This window comes from Carcharodon carcharias, chromosome 4 (genome assembly GCF_017639515.1).
Source record: "Carcharodon carcharias isolate sCarCar2 chromosome 4, sCarCar2.pri, whole genome shotgun sequence".
Taxonomy (NCBI): domain Eukaryota; kingdom Metazoa; phylum Chordata; class Chondrichthyes; order Lamniformes; family Lamnidae; genus Carcharodon; species Carcharodon carcharias.
In genome coordinates, this window is record NC_054470.1 from 204,607,932 (window position 1) to 204,635,318 (window position 27,387).

Consider the following 27,387-nt stretch of genomic DNA (forward strand, 5'->3'; position numbering starts at 1 on the left):
ATAACAATGATATTATGCTACCATGTGGCGTTTACCTGTGCCCTCAGTTCATTGGCATTGCTTGCTACACTCCTTGCATTTATATAAATACCTTTTAACTGCCAAATTCCTGTGCTGTAAACCTTTTAACCTTGCTGCTTCTGTCTTTCAGAGTCACTCACTAATTTTCTGTCTCCCGTTCCCTGCTCTGAATTTGTCCTATCTGAATCTGCCCTCAGGTTCCCATTCCCCTGCCAACCTAGTTTAAACCCTCCCCAACAACGCTAGCAAATCTCCCTGCAAGGACATTTGTCAGATGTAGACCGTCCAGCTTGTATAGATCCCACCTTCCCAGAACCAGTCTCAATCCCCCAGAAATCAGAAGCCCTCCCTCCTAATTTTAGCACACTGTCAATGTCAAGGACACTGAGGTCAGCTTTATTGTGGAGTGAATGTGACACCCAAACTCCCCTAAGAGCAGGCTTTAACCTGAAATCTCAGACAACTTGACAATCAAGCTAGCCCTCCCTCCCACTCCATATCAACAGTCAAGGGTGTTAATTGTATATTAGCTGCATGTTTAATTATGTTCAGGTGGCATATATTAACTTCACTTGTGCTCCAATATATGGGAACAGAATAAAACTGCTTGTTGGGTTTAGCGGTGCATGTTGGTAATCTGTGTCTCAAAATAAAAACTTGTGTAACAGTTAGGATCCAATTCCATCCTTCACCACCTAGATTAGAACAAAGTGCTTACCAAATAAATATATTACTTTACTATTCACCTTGTTGAAGTCTTTCATAATTTTGAAAACTGTAAACGTAGTTATTATTCATTGGGCCTTTTTCTGTGCTTGTAATGCTTCTTTCCTTGTATCGTTCCACAAATCTTCACTATCCCTATTCCATGACTCAAATATGGGCAGCCAAAACTGAGCCCAATTGTCCAACTGTGATGAAGCAGAAGATTTACTAAAGTTCTTCCATATAGACCATAGAAAAATTACAGCGCAGAAGGAGGCCATTTGGCCCATCTTGTCCATGCCAGCCCGAGGACATCCAGGTGCCCTTTCTAATCCCACCTTCCTGCACCCGGCCCATAGCCGTGCAGTTTACAGCACTTTTTTAAAAAGTTTAAAGTCTCTGCCTCTACCACCAACTTGGGCAGCGAATTCCAGACACCCACTACCCTCTGCGTAAAAAAGTTCTTCCTCATGCCCCCTGTACACCTTCTGCCACTTATCCTGAATCTATGTCCCCTGGTTCTAGAATTCTCCACCAAGGGAAACAATTTTATCCTGTCCACTCTATCTATTCCCCTCATAATTTTGTACACCTCAATCAAGTCACCTCTCAGCCTTCTTTGTTCTAAGGAAAATAACCCCAACCTATCCAATCTCTCCTCATAGCTACACTTTTCTAACCCTGGCAACATTCTTGTAAACCTCCTCTGCACTCTCCCCAGAGCTGTTACATCCTTCCTGTAATGTGGTGACCAGAACTGCACACAATACTCCAGTTGTGGCCTCACCAGTGTTTTATACAATTCCAACATTATATCCTTACTTTTATATTCTATACCTCTGCCAATGAAGGAGAGCATTCCATATGCCTTCTTTACAACCTTGTCTACTTGAACTGCTGTCTTCAGGGACCTTTGTACTTCTACGCCAAGATCTCTCACTTCATCTATCCCTCTTAGTATATTCCCATTTATTTTGTAATCCCTGTAATTGTTTGACCTTCCTAAATGTATGACCTTACACTTCTCTATGTTAAAATCCATCTGCCACTTTACTGCCCACTCCACCAACCCATCTATATCGTTTTGGAGATTATGGCTATCCTCTACACTATCCACTACTCGGCCAATCTTTGTGTCATCTGCAAGTTTCCCAATCATGCCCCCCACGTTAATATGTAACACAAATAGCAAGGGTCCCAACACCGAGCCCTGTGGAACACCACTTGAGACAACTTTCCATTCGCTGCCACATAGATAAAAGCCAGAAATCCGTTTGCTTGTTTTATGGTCTTTTCTATCTGCGCTCACACCCTTTTAAGGACACATGGCACCTCCTTGTATCTCATTTCTCCACTTGATAAGAGTTTTATAATTAGGATGCACTTCTTTCATTCTTCTGTTTGGATGCTCTGGTGGGGGCAGTGGGGTGAAGGTGGAATGTGTGTGTATTTGGTGGGGGAGGAATGGCATGTGTATGTATCGGGGGAGGGGCAGTTGGAGTGTGAGTGTATCAGGGCTTCGGATGAAGTGTCATTGGAACGTCGATACTAGAGTTGGTTGATCAACTCGAGCCTGGTTTGCCAGTCCTTGAGATCAAGCTGATCTGTATCCAAATTCACATTTACCCATTTTGCCTCAATATCTTTTTACGTTTGGAATCCTGCTGGCCAATTTTTTCAGCAAAAATCTAAGAATATTAAAATAAAGGCAAAATACTGAGGATGCTGGAAATCTGAAACAAAAATAAAAATTGCTAGAAAGACTCAGCAGGCCTGACAGCATCTGTGGAGAGAAAGACAGAGTTAACGTTTCGAGTCCATATGATTCTTCTTCAGAACAGCTTGGTCCAAGTTCTGAGAAAGAGTCATCTGGACTTAAAACGTTAACCCTGTCTTTCTTTCCACAGGTGCTGTCAGACCTGCTGAGTTTTTCTAGCAATTTTTGTTTTTGTCTAAGATTATTAATTGAGCTCACACTTGCTGCTATTTGTCTTTACCAAAAAGCAACATGCTACCCAGGCCATGGTGAAAAAGGATGTAGTTCAGTCACTTAAAATTGTTGAGATATTAGATAAGCTGACTGCACTTAAAGTTGATGAGGCACCAGGACTGATTAAGATGCATTCAAGCATACTTATGGAAGAGTATGAAAATTGCACTAACAATAGTCTTTCAATCTTCTTTAGATACAGTGCTGGTGCCAGAGGACTGGAATATTGCAAATGTTACACCCTTGTTCAAAAAGGAATGTAAAGATAAGCTTGGCAACTGTAGGCTAGTTTAGTTTGACCTTGGTTGTGAGGAATGTTTTATAAACAATTATTCGGGAGAAAATTAATAGTTTTGGACAAATGCAGGTTAATTAAGGAAAGTCAGCAGGGGTTTTTTTTTAAGGGCAAACCATGTTTAACTACCTTGTTGGTGGAATGGGCGGACAAGTAGCAAATTAAATTTAATGCAGTGAAGTGATTCCTTTTGATAGGAATAACATAGAGAGACAATATAAAATAATGGGCACAATTCTAAAAGGGGTGCAGGAGCCGAGGTACCTGGGTATATAGGTGCACAAATAGACTCATAGGCGTCGGCAGCACAGAAGGAGGCCATTCACCCCATCGTGTCTGCGCCGGTCGACAAAGATCTGACTACACTAATCCCGTTTTCCAGCGCTTGGTGCATAACCCTGGAGGCTATGGCAACGCAAGTGAATATCTAAATACTTAATAAATGTTACCAGAGTTTCTGACTCAACCTTTCAGGCACTGACTCCCACCACCCTCTGGGTGAAAGAATTTCTCCCCTTTCCCTTTTATAGCATACCTTAAATCTATACCCATTGGATATTGATCCTTCTACTAATGGAAAAAGTGCCTTCCTATCCATCCTATCTATGCCCCTCATAATCTTATACACCTCTATCGGGTCCCCTCTCAACCTTCGCTGCTGCAAGGAAAACAACCCCAGCCTATCCAATCTTTCCTCATAGTTCAGACCCTCCAGCCCAGGCAGCGTCCTGGTAAATGTCCTTTGCAACCTCTCCAGTGTAATCACATCCTTCCTATAATGTGGTGACCAGAACTGCACGCAGTATTCCAGTTGTGGCTTATCCAGTGTTTTATGCAGTTCCAGCTTAACCTCCCCGCTCTTGTATCCTGGCTACTAGAGGCAAGCATCTCATATGCCGCCTTAACCACCTTATCTACCTGTCCTACTGGGCCTGCGGATTTATCCACTTTTAAGGCTACTAAACCCGTTAGTACCTCCTCTCTCTCTATGTTAATTTCCTCTAATATTTCACAGTCCTCCACCCTGATGTCTCTACCTGAGTCGTCCTTTTCCATTGTGAACACCGATGCAAAGTATTCACTGAGGACTGTACCCATGCCTTCCAGGTCCACACACACACATTACCTCTATGGCCCTTCCCCTAGTTATTTTCTTGCTGTTTATATATTTTTAAAACCCCTTTGGGTTTTCCTTTACTCTACCCACCAATGCTTTCTCATGCACCCTCTTAGCTTTCCTAATTTCATTTTTAAGCTCCCCCTGCACTTTTTTTACTCCTCTAGGGTCTCTGCTGTATTGAGTACTTGGTATCTGCCATAAGCTTCTTTTTTTCTAACCCTAACCTTTATGCCCCTTGACATCCAGGGTCCTCCAGACTTGGTCCCTCGCTTTGTCTTTACAAGAACATATTTGCCCTGTACTCTCATTATTTCCTCCTTGAATGCCTCCCACTGCTCTGACACAACTGTCATTATTGAAGATGGCAGGACAGGTTGGGAGAGACAGGCTGATTGAAACCTACAGCATCTTGGGCTTTATAAATAAGGACATAGAGTACAAAAGCAAGGAAGTTATGGTGAAACTTTATGAAACACTAGCTAGGCCTCAACTGGAGTATTACATCCAGTTCTGGGCACCACACTTTAAGAAGGAAGCGAGGATCTTTAAGAGGAGATTTACCAGAATGGCTCTGATTTTAAGGTTAAGCCCTTTTGTCCTAGACTCCCCCACCTCCTCTCCTATTGATTCCTTTCAAAATCCTAAAATCATACTAACACATGAATTAGTTGCTGGAGTAGGCCATTTGGCCCCTCAAGCCCACTCTGCCATTCAGTAAGATCTGAATTGTAGCCTCAACTCCACATTCTGCTTAGCCCAATAACCTTAGATTCTTGACCAACAAAGGAATCAATCTACTACCTTAAAATATCAATGACCCAGCCTCCACCGCTCTCTGGGGAAGAGAGTTCCAAAGATCCATGACCCTCTGAGAGGAAGTTTCTTCTCATCTCTGCCTTGAATGGGAGACCCGTTATTTTTAAACTGTGTCCTCTAATGAATGGTGGTGAACAACTGAACAATTCACTGAAGGAAGAGGTTCCACAAATATCCCCATCCTCTGATGGGGGAGCCCAGCACATCAGTACAAAAGATAAGGCTGAAGCATTTGCAACAATCTTCAGCCAGAAGTGCCGAGTGGATGATCCATCTCGTCCTCCACCGGAGGTCCCCAGCATCACAGAAGCCAGTCTTCAGCCAATTCAATTCACTCCACATGGTATCAAGAAACGACTGAAGGCACTGGATACTGCAAAGGCTATGGGCGCTGACATTACTCCGGCAATAATACTGAAGTCTTGTGCTCCAGAACTTGCGGTACCCCTAGCCAAGCTGTTCCAGTACAGCTACAACACTGGCATCTACCTGGCAATGTGGAAAATTAATTAGCTCTGCCCTGTACACAAAAAACAGGACAAATCCAACCCAGCCAATCACTGCCCCATCAGTCTACTCAATCATCAGTAAAGTGATGGAAGGGATCATCAGCAGTGCTATCAAACAGCACTTGCTTAGCAATAACCTGCTCACTGTCACTCAGTTTGGGTTCCACCAGGTTCACTCAGCTCCTGACCTCATTACAGCCTTGATTCAAATATGGACAAAACAGCTGAACTCCCGAGGTGAGGTGAGAGTGACTGCACTTGACATCAAGGCAGCATTTGACCGAGTGTGGCATCAAGGAGCCCTAGCAAAACTAGTGCCAATGGGAATTGGGTTGGGGGGAAATCTCTCCACTGGTTGGATTCATACCAAGCACAAAGGAAGATGGGTATGGTTGTTGGAGGTCAGTCATCTCAGCTCCAGGACATCACTGCAGGAGTTCCTCAGGGTAGTGTCCTAAGCCCAGACATCTTCAACTTCCTTCCATCATAAGGCCAGAAGTGGGGATGTTCACTGATGATTGCACAATGCTCAGCACAATTTGTGACTCCTCAGACACTGAAGCAGTCCATGTCCAAGTACAGCAAGATCTGGACAATATCCAGGTTTGGGCTGACAAGTGGCAAGTAACATTCGCGCCTCAAGTGCCAGGCAGTGATCATCTCCAACAAGAGAGAATCTAACTATACCCCCTTGATATTCAATGGCATTACCATCGCTGAATCCCCTACTATCAACATCATGGGCGTTACCATTGATCTGAAACTCAACTGGACTAGCCATATAAATACTGTGGCTACAAGAGCAGGTCAGAGGCTAGGAATCCTGCAGCAAATAACTCACCTCCTGACTCCCCAAAGCCTGTCTACCATCTACAAGACACTAGTTAGGAGTGTGATGGAATACTGTACACTTGCCTGGATGAGTGCAGCTCCAACAACACCCAACAAGCTGGACACCGTCCAAGACAAAGCAGTTCACTCGATTGGCACCCATTCCACAAACATTCACTCCCTCCACCACCAACCAACAGTGGCAGCATTGTGTACCATCTACAAATTGCACTGCAGAAACTCACCAAGGCTTCTAAGGCAGCACCTTCCAAATCCATTACCACTATCATCTAGAAGGACAAGGGCAAAGATACATGGGAACACCACCATCTGAACGTTCTACTCCATGCCATTCACCATCCTGACTTGGAAATATATCGCAGTTCTTTCACTGTTGCTGGGTGAAAATCCTGGAACTCCCTCCCTAACAGCATTGTGGGTGCACCTACACCACATGGACTGCAGCAGTTCAAGAAGGCAACTCACCACTAACTTCTCAAGAGCAATTAGGGATGGGCAATAAATGCTGGCCTAGACAGTGATGCCCGCATCCCAGAAAAGAGAGTTCTAGCTTCTTCCACAGGGAGAAACTTCCTTTCAGCATCCACCTTGTTAAGTCCCCTCAGGGTTTTAAATGTTTCAATAAGATCACCTCACCTCTCAATCTTCTAAACTCCAATGGATACAGACCAAGCCTGTCCGACCTTTCTTTGTAAGATAACATCCCCATCCCAGTTATCAGTCGCGTGAACCTCCTCTGAACTGCTTCAAATGCAATTGTATTCTTTCTTAACTATGGAGACCAAAACCGTACACAGTAATCTAGATGTTGTTTGACAATTGAATCACTGAAGATTTATTATTGTCATGTTTAGGAGATTGTTTTGATGGTAATCGTGACAACAATAAGCCTTAATTCCATGAGCTTTCTGCTTAGCTAGCATTGCCTTATATGAAACCTACTGAATACCCGCTCAAAGCCCATATAACCTACATCCATCGATATTTCCCTGTCTATTTTTATCTGGGGGAAGTGTTCAAGTTGGATAGAAAGTATATGTATCTGGAAGGAGAATCATAGAATGAGGCAGCACAAAAGAAGATAATTCAGCCCATTGTACCAATGCAGGCTGTTTGATAAAGCTATCCATTTAATTCTGTTCAATTGCTCATTCCACAAAGCTCTGCAAATTCTTTTCCCTTCAAATATTTATCCAATTCTCTTGACAGTTCTTAGTGATTCTACCACATAAAAGTCTGGTTAACAAATTTGAGACTTCGGGACTAGAAAGATCACTGAGCAATTGGATAAAAAATTGGCTTAAGGACTGCAACAAGTTGTGGTAGCTGGTTGTTTTTCAGAAAAGAGTGTGATAGACAGTGGTATTCCTCAAAGGTCACTGCCAAGGTCACTGCTTTTAGTTGCAATATATAAATAACTTGGGATACGGAGTAAAATTTCAAAATTTTCCAACAATACTAAACCCGGAAGAGTAGGATACCGGGAGGATGATGCATATTGCCTGGAACAGGATACAGAAAGGCTAGCAGGATTGGCATGCAAGTGGCAGATGAAATTTAACACAGAATTCTGAGGTGATGCATTTTGGCAGAAGGGATAGGACGTGGCAATAGGCACCAAATGGCACAAATCTAACAAGTATGCAGGAGCAGGGGGGTTCTGGGAGTGCATGTACATCGATCTTTGAAGGTGGCAGGACATATTGAGCATGGTTAGCAAAACATGTGGGATCTTGGGCTTCATAAATAGAGGTATTGAGTATAAGAGGGGAGAAGTTATACTGTATAAAGGCCTGGTTAGGCCCCATTTAGAGTGCTGCATCCAGTTCTGGTCACCACACTTTAGGAAAGATGTGAAGGTCCATGAGAGGGCACACAGGTTTACCAGAATGATTCCAGAGATGGTGGGCTTTAGTTATAAGGTTAGTCTGGAAAGGCAGGGGTTCTCCTTGGAGGAAAGGAAGTTGGGGAGAAATTTGATAAAGGTTATGACAAGTTTAGATAAGGTTTATAAAACTCTTCCCATTAACTGATGGTACAAGGACTAGAGAACACAGATTTAAGAATTTGGGCTAGAGATGCAGGGGGGATGTGGAGGAAGAACCTTTTTACACAGTAAGTAATAATGACCTGGAACTTGCTGCCCACAATTGTGGTGATAATTTCAAAAAGAAATTGGATGGGAACTTAATGAAATAAATTTGCAGGACTATGTGCACCGAATACTGTAGAGGAGGAATTTCTGAGGTGGATACAGGATGTTTTTCTGGACCAATACATTGAGGAACCAACGAGAGAACAGGCCATCCTAGACTTGGTATTGTGTAACCATAAGACCATAAGACGTAGGAGCATTCGGCCCATCGAATCTGCTCCACCATTCAATCATTGCTGATAAGTTTCTCAACTCCGTTCTCCCGCCTTCTCCCCGTAACCTTTGATCCCCTTACCAATCAAGAACCTATCTATCTCGGTCTTAAATACACTCAATGACCTGGCCTCCACAGCCTTCTGTGGCAATGAATTCCATGGATTCACCACTCTCTGGCTAAAGAGGTTTCAAAGAGTGCATGGGTGAACTGCAACAATTGTTTATTCCTGTCTGGCACAAAAGTAAAACAAGGAAGGTGGCCAAACAATGGCTTACAAGGGAACTTAGAGATAGTATTAGATGCAAGGAAGAGGCATACAAATTGGCCAGAAAAAACAACAGACCTGAGGATTGGGAGCAGTTTAGAATTCAGCAAAGGAGGACCAAGGGATTGTTTAAGTAGGGGAAAATAGAGTACGAGTAAGCTTGCAGGGAACATAAAAACTGACAGTAAAAGTTTCTACAGGTATGTGAAGAGAAAAAGATTGGTGAAGACAAACGTAGGTCTCTTACAGCCAGAAACAGGGGAATTTGTAATGGGGAACAAAGAAATGGCTGACCAACTAAATACATACTTTGGTTCTGTCTTCACAAAGGAGGACACAAATAACATAACAGAAATGTTGGGGAACACAGGGTTTAGTGAGAGGGAGGAACTGAAAGAAATCAGTATTAGTAGGGAAATAGTGCTGGGGAAATTGATGGGATTGAAGGCCGATAAATCCCCAGGGTCTGATAATCTACATCCCAGAGTACTTATGGAAGTGGCCCTAGAAATAGTGGATGCATCGGTGGTCATCTTCCGAGATTCTATAGACTCTGGAATAGTTCCTACAGATTAGAGGGTAGCTAATGTAACCCCACTATTTAAAAAGGGAGGCAGAGTGAAAACAGGGAATTATAGACCAGTCAGCCTGACGTGGGTAGTGGGGAAAATTCTAGAGTCCATTATAAAAGATTTAATAGCTGAGCACGTAGAAAACAGTGGCAGAATCGGACACAGTCAGCATGGATTTATGAAAGGGAAATCATGCTTGACTAATCTACTGGAATTTTTCGGGGATGTAACTAGTAGAGCTGATGAGGATGTGCTTTATTTGGACTTTCAGAAGGCTTTCGACAAAGTTCCATATAAGAGATTGGCATGTAAAATTAAAGTGCATGGGATTGGGGGTGGTGTATTGAGATGGATAGAAAACTGGTTAGCAGACAGGAAGCAAAGAGTAGGAGTAAACGGGTCTTTTTCCGAATGGCAGGCAGTGACTAGTGGGGTACCGCAGGGATCGGTGCCGGGACCCCAGTTATTCACAATATATATTAATGATTTAGATGAGGGAATTAAATTTAATATCTCCAAATTTTCAGGTGAGACAAAGCTGGGTGGGAGGGTGAGCTGTGAGGAGGATGCAGAGATGCTTCATTGTGATTTGGACAAGCTGAGTGAGTGGGCAAATGCATGGCAGATGCAGTATCATGTGGATAAATGTGAGGTTATCCACTTTGGTAGCAAAAGCAGGAAGGCAGATTACTATCTGAATGGCTATAAATTGAGAGAGGGGAATGTGCAACGAGACCTGGGTGTCCTTATACACCAGTCACTGAAGGTAAGCATGCAGGTGCAACAGGCGGTAAAGAAGGTAAGTGGTATGTTGGCCTTTGTAGCCAGAGGATCGAGTACAGGAGCAGAGATGTCTTGCTGCAATTGTACAGGGCCTTGGTGAGACCACACCTGGAATATTGTGTGCAGTTTTGGTCTCTTTATCTGAGGAAGGATGTTCTTGCTATGGAGGGAGTGCAGCGAAGGCTTACCCGATTGATTCCTGGGATGGCAGCACTGACATATAAGGAGAGATTGAGTCGATTAGGATTATATTCGCTGGAGTTCAGAAAAAATATAGCTCTTGGAGTGAAAGGGATCAAAGGGTATGGGGAGAAAGCGGGAGCAGGCTATTAAATTGGATGATCAGCCATGATCATAATGAATGGCGGAGCAGGCTCGAAGGGTCAAATGACCTACTCCTATTTTCTATATTTCTATGAATGAGACTGACTGGATTGCTCTGCAGGGAGGCAATGGGCTGTATGGCCACCTTCTATGCTTTCACCACTTCTCAGGCAGTGCATTCCCGATCACAACAATGTTTTTAAAAGACATCCTGCCAGCACCTCTGGTTCTTTTATCAATCACCTTAAGTCCTTGTCCCATGGTTACTGATGCTTCTGCCACTGAAAACAGTTTCTTTCATTACTCTATGAAAATTATTCTATCAAATCTGCACTTAACCTCTTCTCTAAGGAAAACAATCCCAGCTGCCCAGTCTCTCCACATAACTAAAGTTTCTCAATCATGGTATCATTCTAGTAAACCTCCTCTGCACCCCGTCCATGTTCTTGACATTCCTCTTAAAGTGCAATGATCAAAATTCAACACAGTACTCCAGCTGAGGCCTAATCAGTGTTTTGTAAAGATTTGGCATAACTTCTTTGCTTTCATATTCTCTTCCACAATCAGTGCACACTAACCTGACTTGGAAATATATCACCGTCCTATGTATCACTGTCACTTGGTCAAAATCCTGGAACTTCCTAATGACACTGGGTGTGCCTACACCACACAGACTGCAGCAGTTCAGGAAGAGGCCCACAACCTTCTCAAGGGCAATTAGAGATGGGCACCAGCTTCTGCTGGTGTTGTCAGTGACGGCCACACCCCATGAACAAGTTGAGGGATGAGGGGAGTCAAAGATTTTATTTCATCTACATACTTTGAAATTATGCCCTGTGTACCCAAGTCCAAATCATTAATATATATCAAAGAGTGCTGTCAACCTAACACCAACCTCTGAGGAACACCACTATGTACTTCACACCAGTCTGCAAACAACTGTTCACCACTAATGTCTGTTTTCTGTCCCTTAGTCATTATTGTATCAATGCTGCCATCATCCCTTTAACCCTATGGGTTTTAATTTTGCTAGCAAGCATGTTATGTGATACTTTGTCAAATGCCTTTTGAAAATCCATATACAAAATATCAACCACAATACCACATCAACCCTCTTTTTTTGCTTCAGTTGATGAAGCCAGTTAAAAGTGATTTTTTTTTTTTTTACAAATCCATGCTGACTTCATTAGCCCAGACTTTTCATGCTTTCCCAGATTATTGTCTCAAAGTTTCTCCACCACCAACTTTAAACTATGTGGCCTATTGTTGCAATTACGGCCAACATTCTATATGCCTTTTTAATTACCTGCCTGTTAACTTTTTGTGATTCATGTACAAGGACACCCAGGTCCCCCTGTACTGTAGCATTCTGCAGCCTCTCTTTGTTTAAAAAATACAGTGCTTTTCTATTCTCCCTGCCAAAGTGGACAATCTCGCATTTTCCCACATTAAACTCCATCTGCCAAATTTTAGCCCATTTAGCCTATCTATAATCCCTTGCATTCTCTTTGTATCCTCCTGACAACTTTGTTTCCTAGCTAACTTTGTATCATCAGCAAATTTGGCTACGATACTGGTGGTTCTTCATCCAACTCAAGAATACCAATTGTAAGTAGTTAAGGCTGCAGCACTCCGCTAGTTAGTTTGAAAACCTGAAAATGACCCATTTACTCTGGCTCCTTTTTCCTGTTAGTTAACCAGTCCTCTATCCATGCTAATATATCACCCCCAACAACATATGCTCTTATCTTGTTCAGTAACCTTTTATGTGGCACTTTATCAATTATCTTCTGGAAATTGAATTTTTTCGTTATTTATTCTTATGAGGATGTGAGCATCGCTGGAAAGGCCAGCATATGTTGCCCGTCCCTAATTGCCCATCCCTTCAACAGAATGGCTTGCTAGGCCATTTCAGAGAGCAGTTACACTGGATCTGGAGTCACATGTAGGCCAGTCCAGGTAAGGATGGCAGATTTCCTTCCCTAAAGGACATTAGTGAACCAGATGGGTTTTTATAGCAATTGATGATTTCATGGTCACCATTGCTGATGATAGAGTTTTATTAATTGAATTGAAATTCCACCAGCTGCTGTGGTGGGATTTGAGCCTGGGTCTCTGGATTACTAGTCCAGTGACATTACCACTGTGCCACCATCTCCCCTATGTACACTTATGTACATCCATATTTACGGTTCCCTTTTACCCAACTCTCTTATTATATCCTCAAAGGATTCTGATAAATTAATCAAACACTACTTTCCTTTCACAAAATATTATTGCTTCTGCCTGATTGTATTATGATTTTCTAAATGTCTTGCTACTACCTCTTTAATAATGGACTCTAACATTTTCCTGGACATTAGGCCAACTAGTCTATAGTTTCCTATATTCTGTCTGTTTCCTTTCTTGAACAAGAAGTGTTACATTTCAGACTTGCAATCTGTTGGGATTTTTCCAGAATCTAGATAATTTTGGAAGATTACAGTCAATGCAATCACTATCTCAGCCGCCACTTTTAAGACCCTAGGATGCAGACCATCAGGTACAAGGCACTAGGCAGCCTTAAATCCCATGAGTTTTCCAATTGCTTTTTCTCTAGTGATAGTGATTGTTCTAAGTTCCACACTCCCTTTTGCCTTTCAACTATTCTTGGGTTGCTTTTTGTGTCTTCCATTGTGAAAGTAATTATTCAAAGCCTCTGCTATTTCCTTTTTATTTATCCTTTCACAGGATATGGGTGATGCTGGCTAGGCCAGCATTTGTTGCCCATCCCTAATTGCCCTTGAGAAAGTGGTGATCAGCCACCTTCTTGAATTGCTGCAGTCCATGTGTTGTAGGTACACCCACACCACTGTTAGGAAGGGAGTTCCAGAGTTTTGACCTAGCGACAATGAGGAACTGGCGATTTTATTCCAACTCCGGATAGTGTGCAGCTTAGAGGAGAATTTGCAGGTGGTGGTGTTTCCACGTATCTGCTGCCCTTGTCCTTCTAGGCAGTAGAGGTCATGGGTTTGGAAGATACTGTGGAAGGAGCCTTGGTAAGTTGTTGCAGTGCATCTTGTAGATGATGCACAGTGCTGCCATTGTGTCTCGGTGGTGGAGGGAGTGAATGACTCCCTTCCATCAGAGTAGACTGATGGTGCGGTACTTGGCCAGGTTGGATTTTTCCACAGTGCTGAGTAGATGCTAGTGTTGTAGCTGTTCTGGAATAGCTTGGCTAGGAGCACAGCTAGTTTTGGAGCACAAGCTATTGCTTGAATTTTGTCAGGGCTCGTTGTCTTTGCAGTATCCATTTCTTGATATCACGAGGAGTGAATCGAATTGGCATCTGTGATGCTGGGGACCTCAGGAGGTGGCTGAGATGGATCAACCATTTGGTGCTTCTGGCTGAAGATTGTTACAAGCACTTCAGCTTTGTGTTTTGCACTAATGTGCTGGGCTCCCCCATCATTGGGGTTGGGGATATCTGTGGAGCCCTCTCCTCCAGCGAGTTGTTTAATTGTCCACTGCCATTTATGTCTGACTGGAACCGAATGTCTGATCCGTTGGCTGTGGGATCGCTTAGCTTTGTCTATCACATGCTGTTTCCGCTGTTTGGCATGGAAGTAGGCCTGTGTTATAGCTTCGCCAGGTTGACACCTCATTTTTAGGTATGCCTGGTGCTGCTCCTGGCATGCTCTCCTGCACTCTTCATTGAGCCAGGGTTAATCTCCTGGCTTGATGGTAACAGTAGAGTGGAGGAATTTTTTATTATTATTTTTATTCATTTACAGGATGTGGGTGTTGCCGGCTAGGACAGCATTTATTGCCAATCCCAAATTGAACTTGAGAAGGTGGTGGTGAGTTGCCTTCCTGAACCGCTGCAGTCCCTATGATGTAGGTACACCCACAGTGCTGTTAGGGAGGGAGTTCCAGGATTTTGACCCAGCAACAGTGAAGGAACTGCCGATATATTTCCAAGTCAGGATGGTGAGTGACTTGGAGGGGAACTTCCAGGTGGTGGTGTTCCCATGTATCTGCTGCCCTTGTCCTTCTAGATGGCAGCAATCATGGGTTTGGAAGGTGCTGCCTAATGAGCCTTGGTGTGTTTCTGCAGTGCATCTTTAGGTAGTAAACAGTCCTGCCCCTGTTTGGTGGTGGTGGACGGAATCAATATTTGTGCAAGGGATGCCAATCAAGTGGACGGCTTTGTCCTGGATAGTGTCAAGCTTCTTGAGTGTTGTTGGAGTTGCACTCATCCAGGCAAGTGAAGAGTATTGCATCACACTCCTGACTTGTGCCTTGTAGACACTGGACAGGCTTTGGGGAGTCAGGAGGTGAGTTACTTGCAGCAGGATTCTTAACCTTCGACCTGCTTTTGTAGCCACAGTATTTATATGGCTAGTCCAGTTCAGTTTCTGGACAATAGTAACTCCAAGGATGTGGATAGTAGGGGATTCAGCGATGGTAATGCCATTGAATGTCAAGGCCTGCTGGTTAGATTCTCTCTTGTTGAAGATGGTCATTACCTAGCACTTGTGTGGCACGAATGTTACTTCCCATTTGTCAGTCCAAGCCTCCATATTGTCCAGGTATTGCTGCATTTGGACATGTACCTGAGGAGCCGGGAATGGTGCTAAACATTGTGCAATCATCACCGAATATCCCCACTTCTGACCTTATGATGGAAGCAAGATAATTGATGAAGCAGCTGAAGATGGTTGGGCAATGTGGTTACAGATTGTCAATGAATACAGTTCTTCTGCTGTTGATGGCCCACAGAGTCTCATGGATGCCCAGTTTTGAGTTACTTAATTTGTTTGAAACCTATCCCTTTTGGCATGGTGATAGTGCCGCACAACATTTTAGAAGGAACTTAAGAATCAACCACATTGCAGTGGTTCAGGAGTCATATGTAAAACAGACCAGGTAAGGATGGCAGATTTCCTTCCTTAAAGGACATTAGTGAATGAGATGGGTTTTTATGACAGTTGACAATGGTTTTGTGGTCACAATACTGAGGCTAGCTTTTAATTTCAGATTTATTGTTTGAATTTAAATTCCACCTGCTGCCATGGTGGGATTTGAGCCCACGTCCTCAGCAAATTAGCCTGGGCCTCTGGATTGCTGGTCCAGTGATATTACCACTATCACCACCTTCCCATTATTAATTCCCCAGCCTTGCCCTCTATGGGACAAATGCTCACATTAGATGCTCTTTTTTAATATACTTGTAGAAGCTTTTAATGTCTGTTTTTCACATTTCCTGCTATTTTTCTCTCATACTGCAGTTCCTCCCTCTTTCACCTTTTTTATTCCTCCTTTGCTGATTTCTGAAACTTTCCCAATCTCCTGGCCTAACACTAATTTTTACAGCGTTGTATGCCATTTCTTTTCTTTCAATTTGGTACCACCCTGAGCTTCCTTACTTTGCCACGGACAGTGACCTACAAAATTCTGAGGGGTTTTGATAGGAAGATGTTACCCAGGCCTAGGTGAGAGAGGACCTAACTGGTACACTAGAAGAACTTGCAATTGAGAAGGTGGTGGTGTTGGAAAGGCTATCTTTATTTAAAATAGTTAAGGTACCAGAACTGGATGAGATGCATCCATGGGTACTGAGGGAAGTGAGAGAGGAAATTGCAGAGGCACTAGTGATAATCTTCCAGTCTTCCTTAGACACAAGAGTGGTGCCAGAGGTTTGGAGAATTGCGAATGTAACATCCTTGTTCAAAAAGGAGTGCGAGGATAAAGCGGGCAACTACAGGCCAGTCAGTTTGACATCAATGGTAGGGAAACTTCTGGAAATTGTAGTTCGGGACAAAATCAGTAATCACTTACACAAGTGCAGGATGATTAAGGAAAGCTAGCATGGATTCATTAAGGGGCAATCATGTTTAAATAACTTGCTGGAGTTTTTTGAGGAGGGTAACAGAGGAGGTTGATAAGGGCAACCCTGTTGATGTGGTGTTTATGGATTTTCAAAATGCATTCTGTGCCACACAGAATTGCAAGCAATATTTTAGCTCATAAAATAAAAGGGAAAGTAGGCACTTGGATATGAAATTGACTGAGTGACAGGAAACAGAGAGCAGTGATAAATGGTTGGTTTTCAGGTTGGAGAGAGGTTTGTAATGGAGTTCCTCAGGGGTCAGTGTTGGGACCCTTGCTCTCGATATAAATGACCTTGACTATCGTGTTCAGGGCATGATTTCGAAATTTGCGAGTGGTACAAAGATTAGAAACGTCATCAACTGTAATGAGAATAGTCTTGAACTTAAAAAGGACATAGGCATGTTGGTAGATTGGGTAGACAAGTGGCAGATGAAGTTCAATGCAGAGAAGGTGATTAATTTTGGCAGGAAGAATATGTATTGAGAAACAGTATAAAATAAAGGGAAAAACTCTAAAGGAGGGGTAGGAACAGCGGGACCTTGGTGTGTATATGCATAAGTCATTGAAGATGGCAGGGCATGTTGAGAGCAGTTAAAGCATTTACTCTTTGGCTTTATTAATAGGGGCATTGAGTACAAGAGTAAGGAGGTCATGTTGAACTTATATAAGACACTAGCCAGGCCTCATCTGGAGTACTGCGTCCAGTTCTGGATGCCATACTTGAAAGATGTGGAGGCATTGGAGAGAGTACAGGGGAGATTCACAGGAATAATTCCAGGGATAAAGAACTGTAGCTATGAGGATAAATTGGAGAGCTTGGGACTGTTTTCCTTGGAGAAAAGAAGGCTTGAAAGGAGATTTGATAGAGGTGTTGAAGATCCTGAGGGGTATGGACAGGGTAGATAGTGAGAAACTGTTCCCACTCAAGATAACATCAAGAACTCGAGGGCACATGTTCAAAATAATTGGCAAAAGGAGTAAATGTGATGTGAGGAAAATTTCTTTCACTTAGTAGGTGATTGGAGCCTGAAACGAACTTCCCAAGAGGGTGGCGGAGGCAGGTTCGATCGAGGTATTCAAGAGGGAATTAGATTGCTATCTGAAAAGAGAAAACGTATGAGGTTAGAGATAAGGCAGGGGAGTGGGACTAGGTAGAATGCTCCTTTTCAGAGAGCCATGCTGACTGATCTCCTGCACTGTAAAGATTCTGTGGTCTGATGCTGAGAATTTGTTTCTGCTGGTGCGGAGTCCAAAACATGGGAGCGCAGTCTCAGGATAACGGCTTGATCATTTAGGGCTGAGATGAGGAGAAGTTACTTCACTCAAAGGGTTGTGAATCTTTGGAATTCTCTACCCCAGAGGGTTGTGGATGTGCCATCATTGATTACATTTAAGGCTGCAGTAGATAGATATTTGGGGCATTATGGGATATGGAGAGCAGATGGGAAAATGAAATTGTAGCCCAAGACCTGCCATGATTATATTGAATGGTGGAGCAGGTTCAACAGCCCTATGGTGTACTGCTATTTCTTATGTTCTTGGTTGAGCCTTTCTTCGTCATTGGAATGCAACTTTGTTGAGAGTTATCAAATACCGCCTTAAATGCCTGTCACTGCTTCTCTGCCATCTTACTTTTAACCTATTTACCAATTCCACTTTAGCCAACTGTCCTCAGAGCTAACCTTTCCCTTTTCTGTTCAGCAATATTCTTATAGATTTTAAAATCTATAGAAGTCCAGTAATTTTTACTATACAGTACTTTTTCCTTGGGGTGTCCTCTGAGGCTGACAGCAACTGGATCTTCAGGTCTGGCCTTGTTCACACTGTCTTCTGAAAGCTCTGCCCGGCTATTGTGCTGTCTTCTGGGAGATCTAAGCAGCTACCCCCTCACATACGCTTCAGTATTTCTTTAAATGCATTCCTTCCCTTTGATCTCTCTATTGTTTCAAGCCTTTCTTCCCAGAATTTATTAAATTGTTCTTTACTTTAGCTCTTTGGAAAAGCAAACTGACCATATCTTTACCTCACTTCCTTATACCTTCTTACAACCTGCATATATCCCCCCCTTTGAACTAAAACAAGTCAATTCAAACTATTCCTGTTATTGCTTTATGTAAAACTCTGATTGAAGTTCCTCTTGGTTCATTAACATATCAAAACCGCTTCTTACTGTTGACTTTAGACCCTTGTCGTCACTCTAGCTCTTAATCCAATTACAGCCTGATTTCCAGTACATAAGAAAATATGCCAGGGTTATTACCAGAAGAAAAATATTGCAATTTCTTGTTTTCTTGACAGAATGAAATCTGTCATCCTTTATCTGGCCTGGCCTACATGTGACTCCAGATCCATAGAAATGTGGTTGACTCTTAACTGCCCTCAGTAATGGCCTAGCAAGCCACTCAGTTTGAGTGCAGTCAAGGATGGGCAACAAATGCTGGCCTTTCCATTGATGCCCACATCCCATGAAAAGAATAAGTTAAAAAAGTATATATTTAAGTGCATGTTGCTATTGTTGTTTTTCTCTTGGTTTTCTAAACCACAAACCTTATGGAGTAGGCTAAGGTTTGGAAAATTTGTATTTGGGGAAGGATTGGGTTTGGTTTCCAAAGTTTGTGTCCAGGCAGAGACAAATAATTACTACCGGTGCCCCTATTACTATAGCCCAGCAAAAACCAGTGCTTTCATTACACTGACTGCGCTTTAGATTGAGTGTAAAGAGAGGAGAAATGGACTAATTGCCTTTGTATTTAGTCAGTTGAAGAAATGTAGATGACAGTCGCATGGTATGATCACAGAGGATATGTCGACTTGATCTGGGAACTGGGGCGGGGTGGATATGGGGGCTAGCGGAGGACTATAGAGAACGTTAATTGAACTCTGCTGTGCTTTCAGTTGTTGAAGTCTGAGGAAGATGCCTCGTACAAGCCCGTGAAGAAGGCCTGTGTGCAGATAGTGGATAATCTGGTGGAGCACATTCTGAAATATGAGGAATCACTAGCAGGTAAATGGAAGAGAGATGAAACAGGAATATAACTGGTCAGTCCCCATTAAAAATCATGTCATAGAGACATTGCAGCACAGAAGGAAACTATTCAGCCCACTGAGTTTCATGCTAGCTCTCTGTAAAGCATTCCAATCAGCTCCAGTTCCACCCCCACCTCCCTCTCTATCCCCTTGCCCAGAAAGTTCATTTCTCTCAAGTGCCTATCCAGTTTTGATTTGAAATCATTCATCCTTTTGGCTTTCACCATCCTTGTAGGCAGCAAGTTCCAGGTCATTGCCATTCCCTATGTTAAAAGTTCTTCACATTCCCGCCCGCAACTGCTCCCCTTTCTCCGCACCACTCCTGCGTCTTACCCAAAGCCTTAAATCAGCGTTCCCCAGTCGTTGTATCATCAGTTAATGGGAACAGCTTTTATTTGTCTTCCTTATCTAAACTTATCATAATCTTGTGCCCCTCAAATCTCCTGTTAACCTCCTTCACTCCAAGGAGAACAATCCCAGCTTCTCCAACCTACTCCTGTAACTAAGATCCTTCATCACTGGAACCATTCCAGTATATCTCCTCTGCATCCTTCCTAAAGTGTGGTGATCAGAACTGGATGCAATACCCTAGTTGTGGTCTAACCAGAGCTTTATAAAAGTTTAGCATAACCTCCCTGCTTTTGTACTCAATGCCTCTACTTAAGAAGCACAAGATCCCAAAAGCTTTGCCAGATATGGTGAAGCTTTCTTCACCCTGATTGTTTTATGTCTGGTCATTGACTTGATTATGGCCTTTTTCCTTGGCAGCTGGCTTGACGACATTATTTGATGCCCAGTACTTAACACTAAAATACATTATTTGAAATGAAAACTATTTCAGTTTTCGGTAGGGGGAGATGGTGGCACAGTGGGAATATCGCTGGACTAGTAATCCAGAGGTCCAGGCTAATGCTCTGGGGTCACGGTTTCAAATCCATTGCAGCTAGTGGAATTTAAATTCAATACAAAGCTAGTTTCAGTAATGGTGACCATGAAACAATCATTGATTGTCATAAAAACACATCTCGTTCACTAATGGCCTTTAGAGAATGAAATTTGCCATTCGACATGTGACTCGAGATCCACAGTAATGTGGTTGACTCATAACTGCCTGAGCAAGCTGCTCAGTTCAAAGGCATTTAAGATGGGCAACAAATTCTGGCCTTGCCAGTGATGCCCACATCCCTTGTAAGAATAAATTTTTAAAAATACAAAAAAAACTAACCAGTTGTATCAGCTGCAGTAGTGTTATAACAGCTACAAATATTCGAATCCTATCTAGATTCCTATATCCTCCCTTTACAATAAAGAAATGCTTCCTGGAAGGGCAGCATCCCTTTTGACCTACTTGTCCTGCATTGTTGCATTTTCTCTGGCTTCACTTCCACGTCGGAGCCTTTGAAATGTACTCCCTTATCCTCAGCCACTGGTTGATAGGACCCTTGACCATGTCATCCCCATTTTCCAGACCCTTGCCCAACACCCCCAGAACACATCAGGGTCCCCTTGTTTGTTGCCTTCTAGCACACCAAGACTCTCATTGGTCAGACTATTTCCAACACAAACTTGTTTTCCCCCCCAGTATCCAGGAGGATCAGTTCGCGAAGATATCCCTATTCACACTTCTCCCACAATGCTTCCAGGCTCCTTTCCGTTCAACTATGGCGAATGCAATTCCTGTTCATTTATCTTCCATAGCAATGTGGAAGTCTCCCTCTACACTGTCCCCATCAAACATTCCTAGGACAGGTACAGCATGGGGTTAGATACAGAGTAAAGCTCCCTCTACATTGTCCCCATCAAACACTCCCAGGACACGTACAAAACAGGATTAGATACAGAGTAAAGCTCCCTCTACACCGTCCCCATTAAACACTTCCAGGGCAGGTGCAGCACAGGGTTAGGTACAGAGTAAAGCTCCCTCTACACTGTCCCCATTAAACACTCCTAGGACAGGTACAGCACGGGGTTAGATACAGAGTAAAGCTCCCTCTACACTGTACCAGCAAACCAAACCAAAACAAGTGCCAAGCTCCTACTCAAAGTCAGGATAATCTTCTTGTGTTGGCTCCATGTTCCATCAATGAAATCTCTCACCTACCTAATTCTCTGTGTCCCAGAAAAATTTTGTGCTGTAATAATTTTGATGATTAAATGATGAGGCTGAGCACAGGTTATTTATGGGCAATAAGATGATATTGGCTTGGTATGCATGAGGTGCTTTGACTGCAAATGCTAACTCTTATTTTATCCCATCAGATTCAGATAGTAAAGGCATGAATACCAACTGTCTGGTGGCCTGTCTAATCACCTTATACTTGTTCAGCAAAATCCAGCCTCATCTGATGGTGAAACATGCAATGACACTTCAGCCATATCTTACCACAAAGTGCAATGTAAGTGTGGCTTTTGCCATCCACCTCCATCTGTTATTACAGTTTTACAGTTCCTGGACTTTTCATAGGAATCTTCACTTCTGTTAAATCGATGAATTTAAGATGTATGCAAAATAACTGGTATTAGTTTTGTGGGGAGAAGGCGGCGTAGTGGTAATGTCGCTGGATTAGATCCACGGCAACTGGTGGAATTTGCATTCAGGTCATAAATCTGGAATTGAAAGCTAGTCCCACTAACAGTGACCATGAAACTATCATCAATTGTCCTGAAAGCTCATCTGGTTTACTAATGTCCTTTAGGGAAGGAAATCTGCCATCCTTAGCTGATCTGGCCTACGTGTGACTCCAGACGCACAGTAATGTGCTTGACTGAACAAGGGCAATTTTAAAGTACTGAATTCAACCATATGACTTGAGTGCTTTCGTTGCCTACTGGTGCATGCACTGTATGTTGGTTTGGATCCTGTTTCAGCCTTATTTCAGTACTTCATAAAGGTACAGTGCTCCCATGTTGGCAGCTTTCATGGCAAAACATGTGAAATCAAACCTTGCAGCTTCTAATATAAGGGACTGAATATAATGCATGTCCTGCAGCTGTAGATTGGGATGTAGGTATTCCTCCAGCTCCCTGTTAGAAGGATGGTAAATTTTTAAAAATTCATTCATGCGATGTGGGCTTCGCTGGCTGGACTGGCATTTATTGCCTATCCCTAGTCGCCCTTGAGAAGGTGGTGGTGAGCAGCCTTCTTGAACACTGCAGTCCATGTGATGAGTGCTGTTAGGAAGGGAGTTCCAGGATTTTGACCCAGCGACAATGAAGGAATGGCAATATATTTCCAAGTCAGAATGGTGAGTGACTTGGAGGGGAACCTCCGGGTGGTGGTGTTTCTATCTGCCTGCTGCCCCAGACCTTCTAGTTGGTAGTGATCATGGGTTTGGAAGGTGCTGTCTAAGGAGCCTTGGTGAATTCCTCCAATGCATCTTGTAGATGGTACGCACTGCTACCACTGTGCATCGGTGGTGGAGTGAGTGAATGTTTGTGGATGTGGTGCCAATCAAGTGGACTGCTTTGTCCTGGATAGTGTCCAGCTTCTTGAGTGTTTTGAGAGCTACACTCATCCAGGCAAATGGGAATTATTCCATCATAATCCTGACTTGTGCCTTTCAGATGGTGGACAGGCTTTGGGGAGTCAGGAGGTGAACTACTCGTCGCACGATTCCAAGCCTCTGACCTGCTCTTGTAGCCACAGTATTTGTATGGCTAATCCAATTCAGTTTCTGGTCAATGGTAATCCCCAGGATGTTGTTAGTGGGAGATTCAGTGATGATAATGCAATTGAACATCATGGGGCGATGGCTGGATTTTCTCTTGTTGGAGATGGTTATTGCCTGACACTTGCGTAGCACGAATATCACTTGCCACTTGTCAGCCCAAGCTTGGATATTGTCCAGGTCTTGCTGCATTTGGATATAGACTGCTTCAGTATCTGAGGAGTCACGAACGGTCCTGAGCATTGTGCAGTCATCAGCAAACACCCCCACTTCTGACCTTATGATGGAAGGAAGGTCATTGATAAAGCAGCTGAAGATGGCTGTGCTTAGGACACTACCCTGAGGAACTCCTGCAGTGATATCCTGGAGCTGAAGACTGACCTCCACACCACAACCATCTTCCTTCGTACCAGGTATGACTCCAACCAGCAGAGAGTTTTCCCCCAGATTCACATTGACTCCAGTTTTGCTAGGTCCCCTTGATTTCATATTCGGTCAAATGCTACCTTGATGTCAAAGGCTGTCACTCTCACCTCATCTCTGGAGTTCAGCTCTTTTGTCCATGTTTGAACCAAGGCTGTAATGAGGTCATCAGCTGAGTGGCCCTGGCGGAACCCAAACTGGGCATAAGTGAGCAGGTTTTTGCTAAGCAAGTGCTGCTTGATAGCACTGTTGTTGACCCCTTCCATTACTTTACTGATGATGGAGAGTAGTCTGATGGGGCAGTAAATGGCCGGGTTGGATATGTCCTGCTTTTTGTGTACAGGGCATACTTGGGCAATTTTCCACATACCGGGTAGATGCCAGTGTTCTAGCTCTACTGGAACTGCTTGGCTAGGGGCACGGCAAGTTCTGGAGCACAAGTCTTCAGCACTATTGCCAAAATATTGTCAGGGCCCATACCCTTTGCAGTATCCACTGCCTTCAGCCGTTTCTTGATATCACATGGAGTGAATCAAATTGGCTGAAGACTGGCATCTGTAATGCTGGGGACCTCCAGAGGAGGCTAAAATGGATCATCCACTAGGCACTTCTGGCTGAAGATTGTTGCGAATGCTTTAGCCTTATCTTTTCCACTGCTCTGCTGGGCTCCTCCATCATTGAGGATGGGAATGTTTGTGAAGCCTCCTCCTCCAGGGAGTTGTTAGATTGTCCACCACCATTCACGACTGGATGTGGCAGGACTGCAGAGCTTAGGTCTGATCCGTTGGTTGTGGGATCGCTCAGCTCTGTCTATCACTTGCTGCTTATGCTGTTTGGCATGCAAATAGTCCTGTGTTGTAGCTTCACCAGGTTGACACCTCATTTTGAGGTATGTCTGGTGTTGCTCCTGGCATGCCCTCCTGCACTCTTCATTGAACCAGGGTTGATCCCCTGGCTCGATGGTAATGGTAGAGTGGGGGATATGCCAGGCCATAAGGTTGCAGATTATGTTCAAGTACAATTCTGCTGCTGCTGACGGCCCGCAACACTTCATGGATGCCCAGTCTTGTGTTGCTAGATCTGTTCGAAATCTATCTCATTTAGCATGGTGCTAATGCCACACAACATGATGGACGGTATTCTCAATGTGAAGGTGGGACTTCATCTCCAAAATGACTGTGCGGGGGTCACTCCTACTGCTACTATCATGGACAGATGCATCTGCGGCTGGCAGGTTGGTGAGGATGAGGTCAAGTATGTTTTTCCCTCTTGTTGGTTCCCTCACCACCTGTCACAGACCCAGTCTAGCAGCTATGTCCTTTAGGACTTGGCCAACTCAGCCAGTATTGGTGCTACCGAATCAATTTTCGTAATAGGCATTGAAATCAACCATCCAGAGTACATTCTGTGCCCTTGCCACCCTCAGTGCTTCCTCCAAGTGATGTTTAACATGGAGGAGCACTGATTCATCAGCTGAGGAAGGGATATACGTGATAATCAGCAGGAGGTTTCCTTGTCCATGTTTGACCTGATGCCATAAGACTTCATGGGATCTAGAGTCGATATTGAGGACTCCCAGGACAACTCCCTCCCAACTGTATACCACTCTGCTGTCAACTCTGCTGGATCTGTCCTACCGGTGGTACAGGGCATACCCAGGGATGGTGATGGTGGAGTCTGGGACATTATCTGTAAGTGATGATTCCGTGAGGATGAAGGTCAGGCTGTTGCTGGACTAGTCTGTGAGACAGCTCTCCCAATTTTGGCACTAGCCCCCAAGATGTTAGTAAGGAGGACTTTGCAGCTCAACAGGGCATGCCAGATTGCCTTTGTCGTTCCCAGTGCCTAGGGTGATGCTGGGTGGTCCGTCTGGTTTCGTTCCTTTTTTTGTGACTTTGTAGCAGTTTGATACAACTGAGTGGCTTGCTAGGCCATTTCAGAGGGCATTTAAGAGTCATGGGCCTGGAGTCACATGTAGGCCAGACCAGGTAAGGACGACAAATTTCCTTCCCTAAAGAACATTAGTGAACCAGATGGGTTTCAGGGTCATATTAGACTTTTAATTCCAGATGTTTTTTGTATTCAAATTCCACCATCTGCCGTGGTGGGATTCGAACCCGGGTCCCCAGACTATTCCCCTGGGTCTCTGGATTACTAACAACAGCACCACTATGCCATCGCCTGCACCATTGCCCCCCCCCCCCCCCCCCCCCCCCCCCCCCCCCCCCCCACCCCACCCCACCCCACTTGGAAAATCATGGCAGAATTGGACAGAGTCAGCATGGATTTAAGAAAGGGAAATCATGCTTGACAAATCTACTGGAATTTTTCGAGAATGTAAGTAGTAGAGTTGATGAGGGGGAGCCAGTGGATGTGGTTTATTCACATTTTCAGAAGGCTTTCGACAAAGTCCCACATAAGAGATTAGCGTGTAAAATTAAAGCACATGGGATTGGGGGTAGTGTATTGAGATGGATAGAAAACTGGTTGGCAGACAGAAAACAAAGAGTAGGAATAAATGGATCTTTTTCCGAATGGCAGGCAGTGATAAGTGGGGTACTGCAGGGGTCGGTGCTGGGACCCCAGCTTTCACAATACATATTAATGATTTAGATGAGGGAACTAAATGTAATATCTCCAAATTTGCGGATGACACAAAGCTGGTTGGGAGGGTGAGCTGTGAGGAGGATGCAGAGATGCTTCAATGTGATTTGGACAAACTGATTGAGTGGGCAAATGCGTGGCAGATGCAGTATAATGTGGATAAATGTGAGGTTATCCATTTTGGTAGCAAAAATAGGAAGGCAGATTATTATCTGAATGGCTATAAATTGAGAGAGGGGAATGTGCAACGAGACCTGGGTGTCCTTGTACACCAGTCGCTGAAGGTAAGCATGCAGTTGCAGCAGGCAAATGGTATGTTGGCCTTCATAGCGAGAGGATTTAAGTACAGGAGCAGGGATTTCTTGCTGCAATTATACAAGGACTTGGTGAGACCACACCTGGAATATTGTGTGCAGTTTTGGTCTCCTTATCTGAAAAAGGATGTTCTTGCTATAGAGTGAGTGCAGCGAAGGTTTACCAGACCGATTCTGGGGTGGCGGGACTGACATATGAGGAGAAATTGAGTCGGTTCAGATTATATTTATTGGAGTTCAGAAGAATGAGGAGGGCTCTCATAGAAACCTATAAAATTCTAACAGGACTAGACAGGATAGATGCAGGAAGGATGTTCCCAATGGTGGGGGAGTCCAGAACCAGGGGTCACAGTCTGTGGATACGGGGTGGACCATTTAGGACAAGATTAGGAGAAATTTCTTCACCCAGAGAGTGGTGAGCCTGTGGAATTCGCTACCACAGAAAGTAGTTGAGACCAAAACATTGTATGTTTTCAAGAAGGTGTTAGATATAGCTCTTGGGGCGAAAGGGGTCAAAGGATATGGGGAGAAAGCGGGAGCAGGCTATTGAGTTGGATGATCAGCCATGTTCATGATGAATGGCAGAGCAGGCTGGAAGGGCCGAATGGCCTACTCCTCCTATTTTCTATGTTTCCAAGTTTCTAAATCTTCCCACAGTCGTCTTTGCTTCAAGGAAGACAAACTAAGCTACACCAATCTAACCTTGTAGCAAAAACTCTCATCCCTGGAACTATTCTGACAAATCTCCTCTGTACCCGCTCAAGGACCTTCACATCTTTCCTAAAGTGTGATCAAAACTGAGCACAACTGTGGCGATTGTTCCTTTAAGGCCAGCCTTACTGATTAACGGCCA

At 43.8% G+C, this 27,387-nt stretch overlaps 1 protein-coding gene across 7 annotated transcripts in view; it reads left to right on the forward strand.

Annotated features, from left to right (window-relative positions):
- LOC121276953 (nipped-B-like protein) overlaps positions 1-27,387 on the forward strand; it is a 554,475-nt gene that overhangs the window by 427,940 nt on the left and 99,148 nt on the right. For all 7 annotated transcript variants that reach the window (XM_041185678.1, XM_041185679.1, XM_041185683.1 and 4 more), the window contains 2 exons: positions 19,394-19,502; positions 21,785-21,921. In XM_041185678.1, the coding sequence (XP_041041612.1) occupies positions 19,394-19,502; positions 21,785-21,921 (246 nt within the window). The remainder of the gene's footprint in view (positions 1-19,393; positions 19,503-21,784; positions 21,922-27,387) is intronic.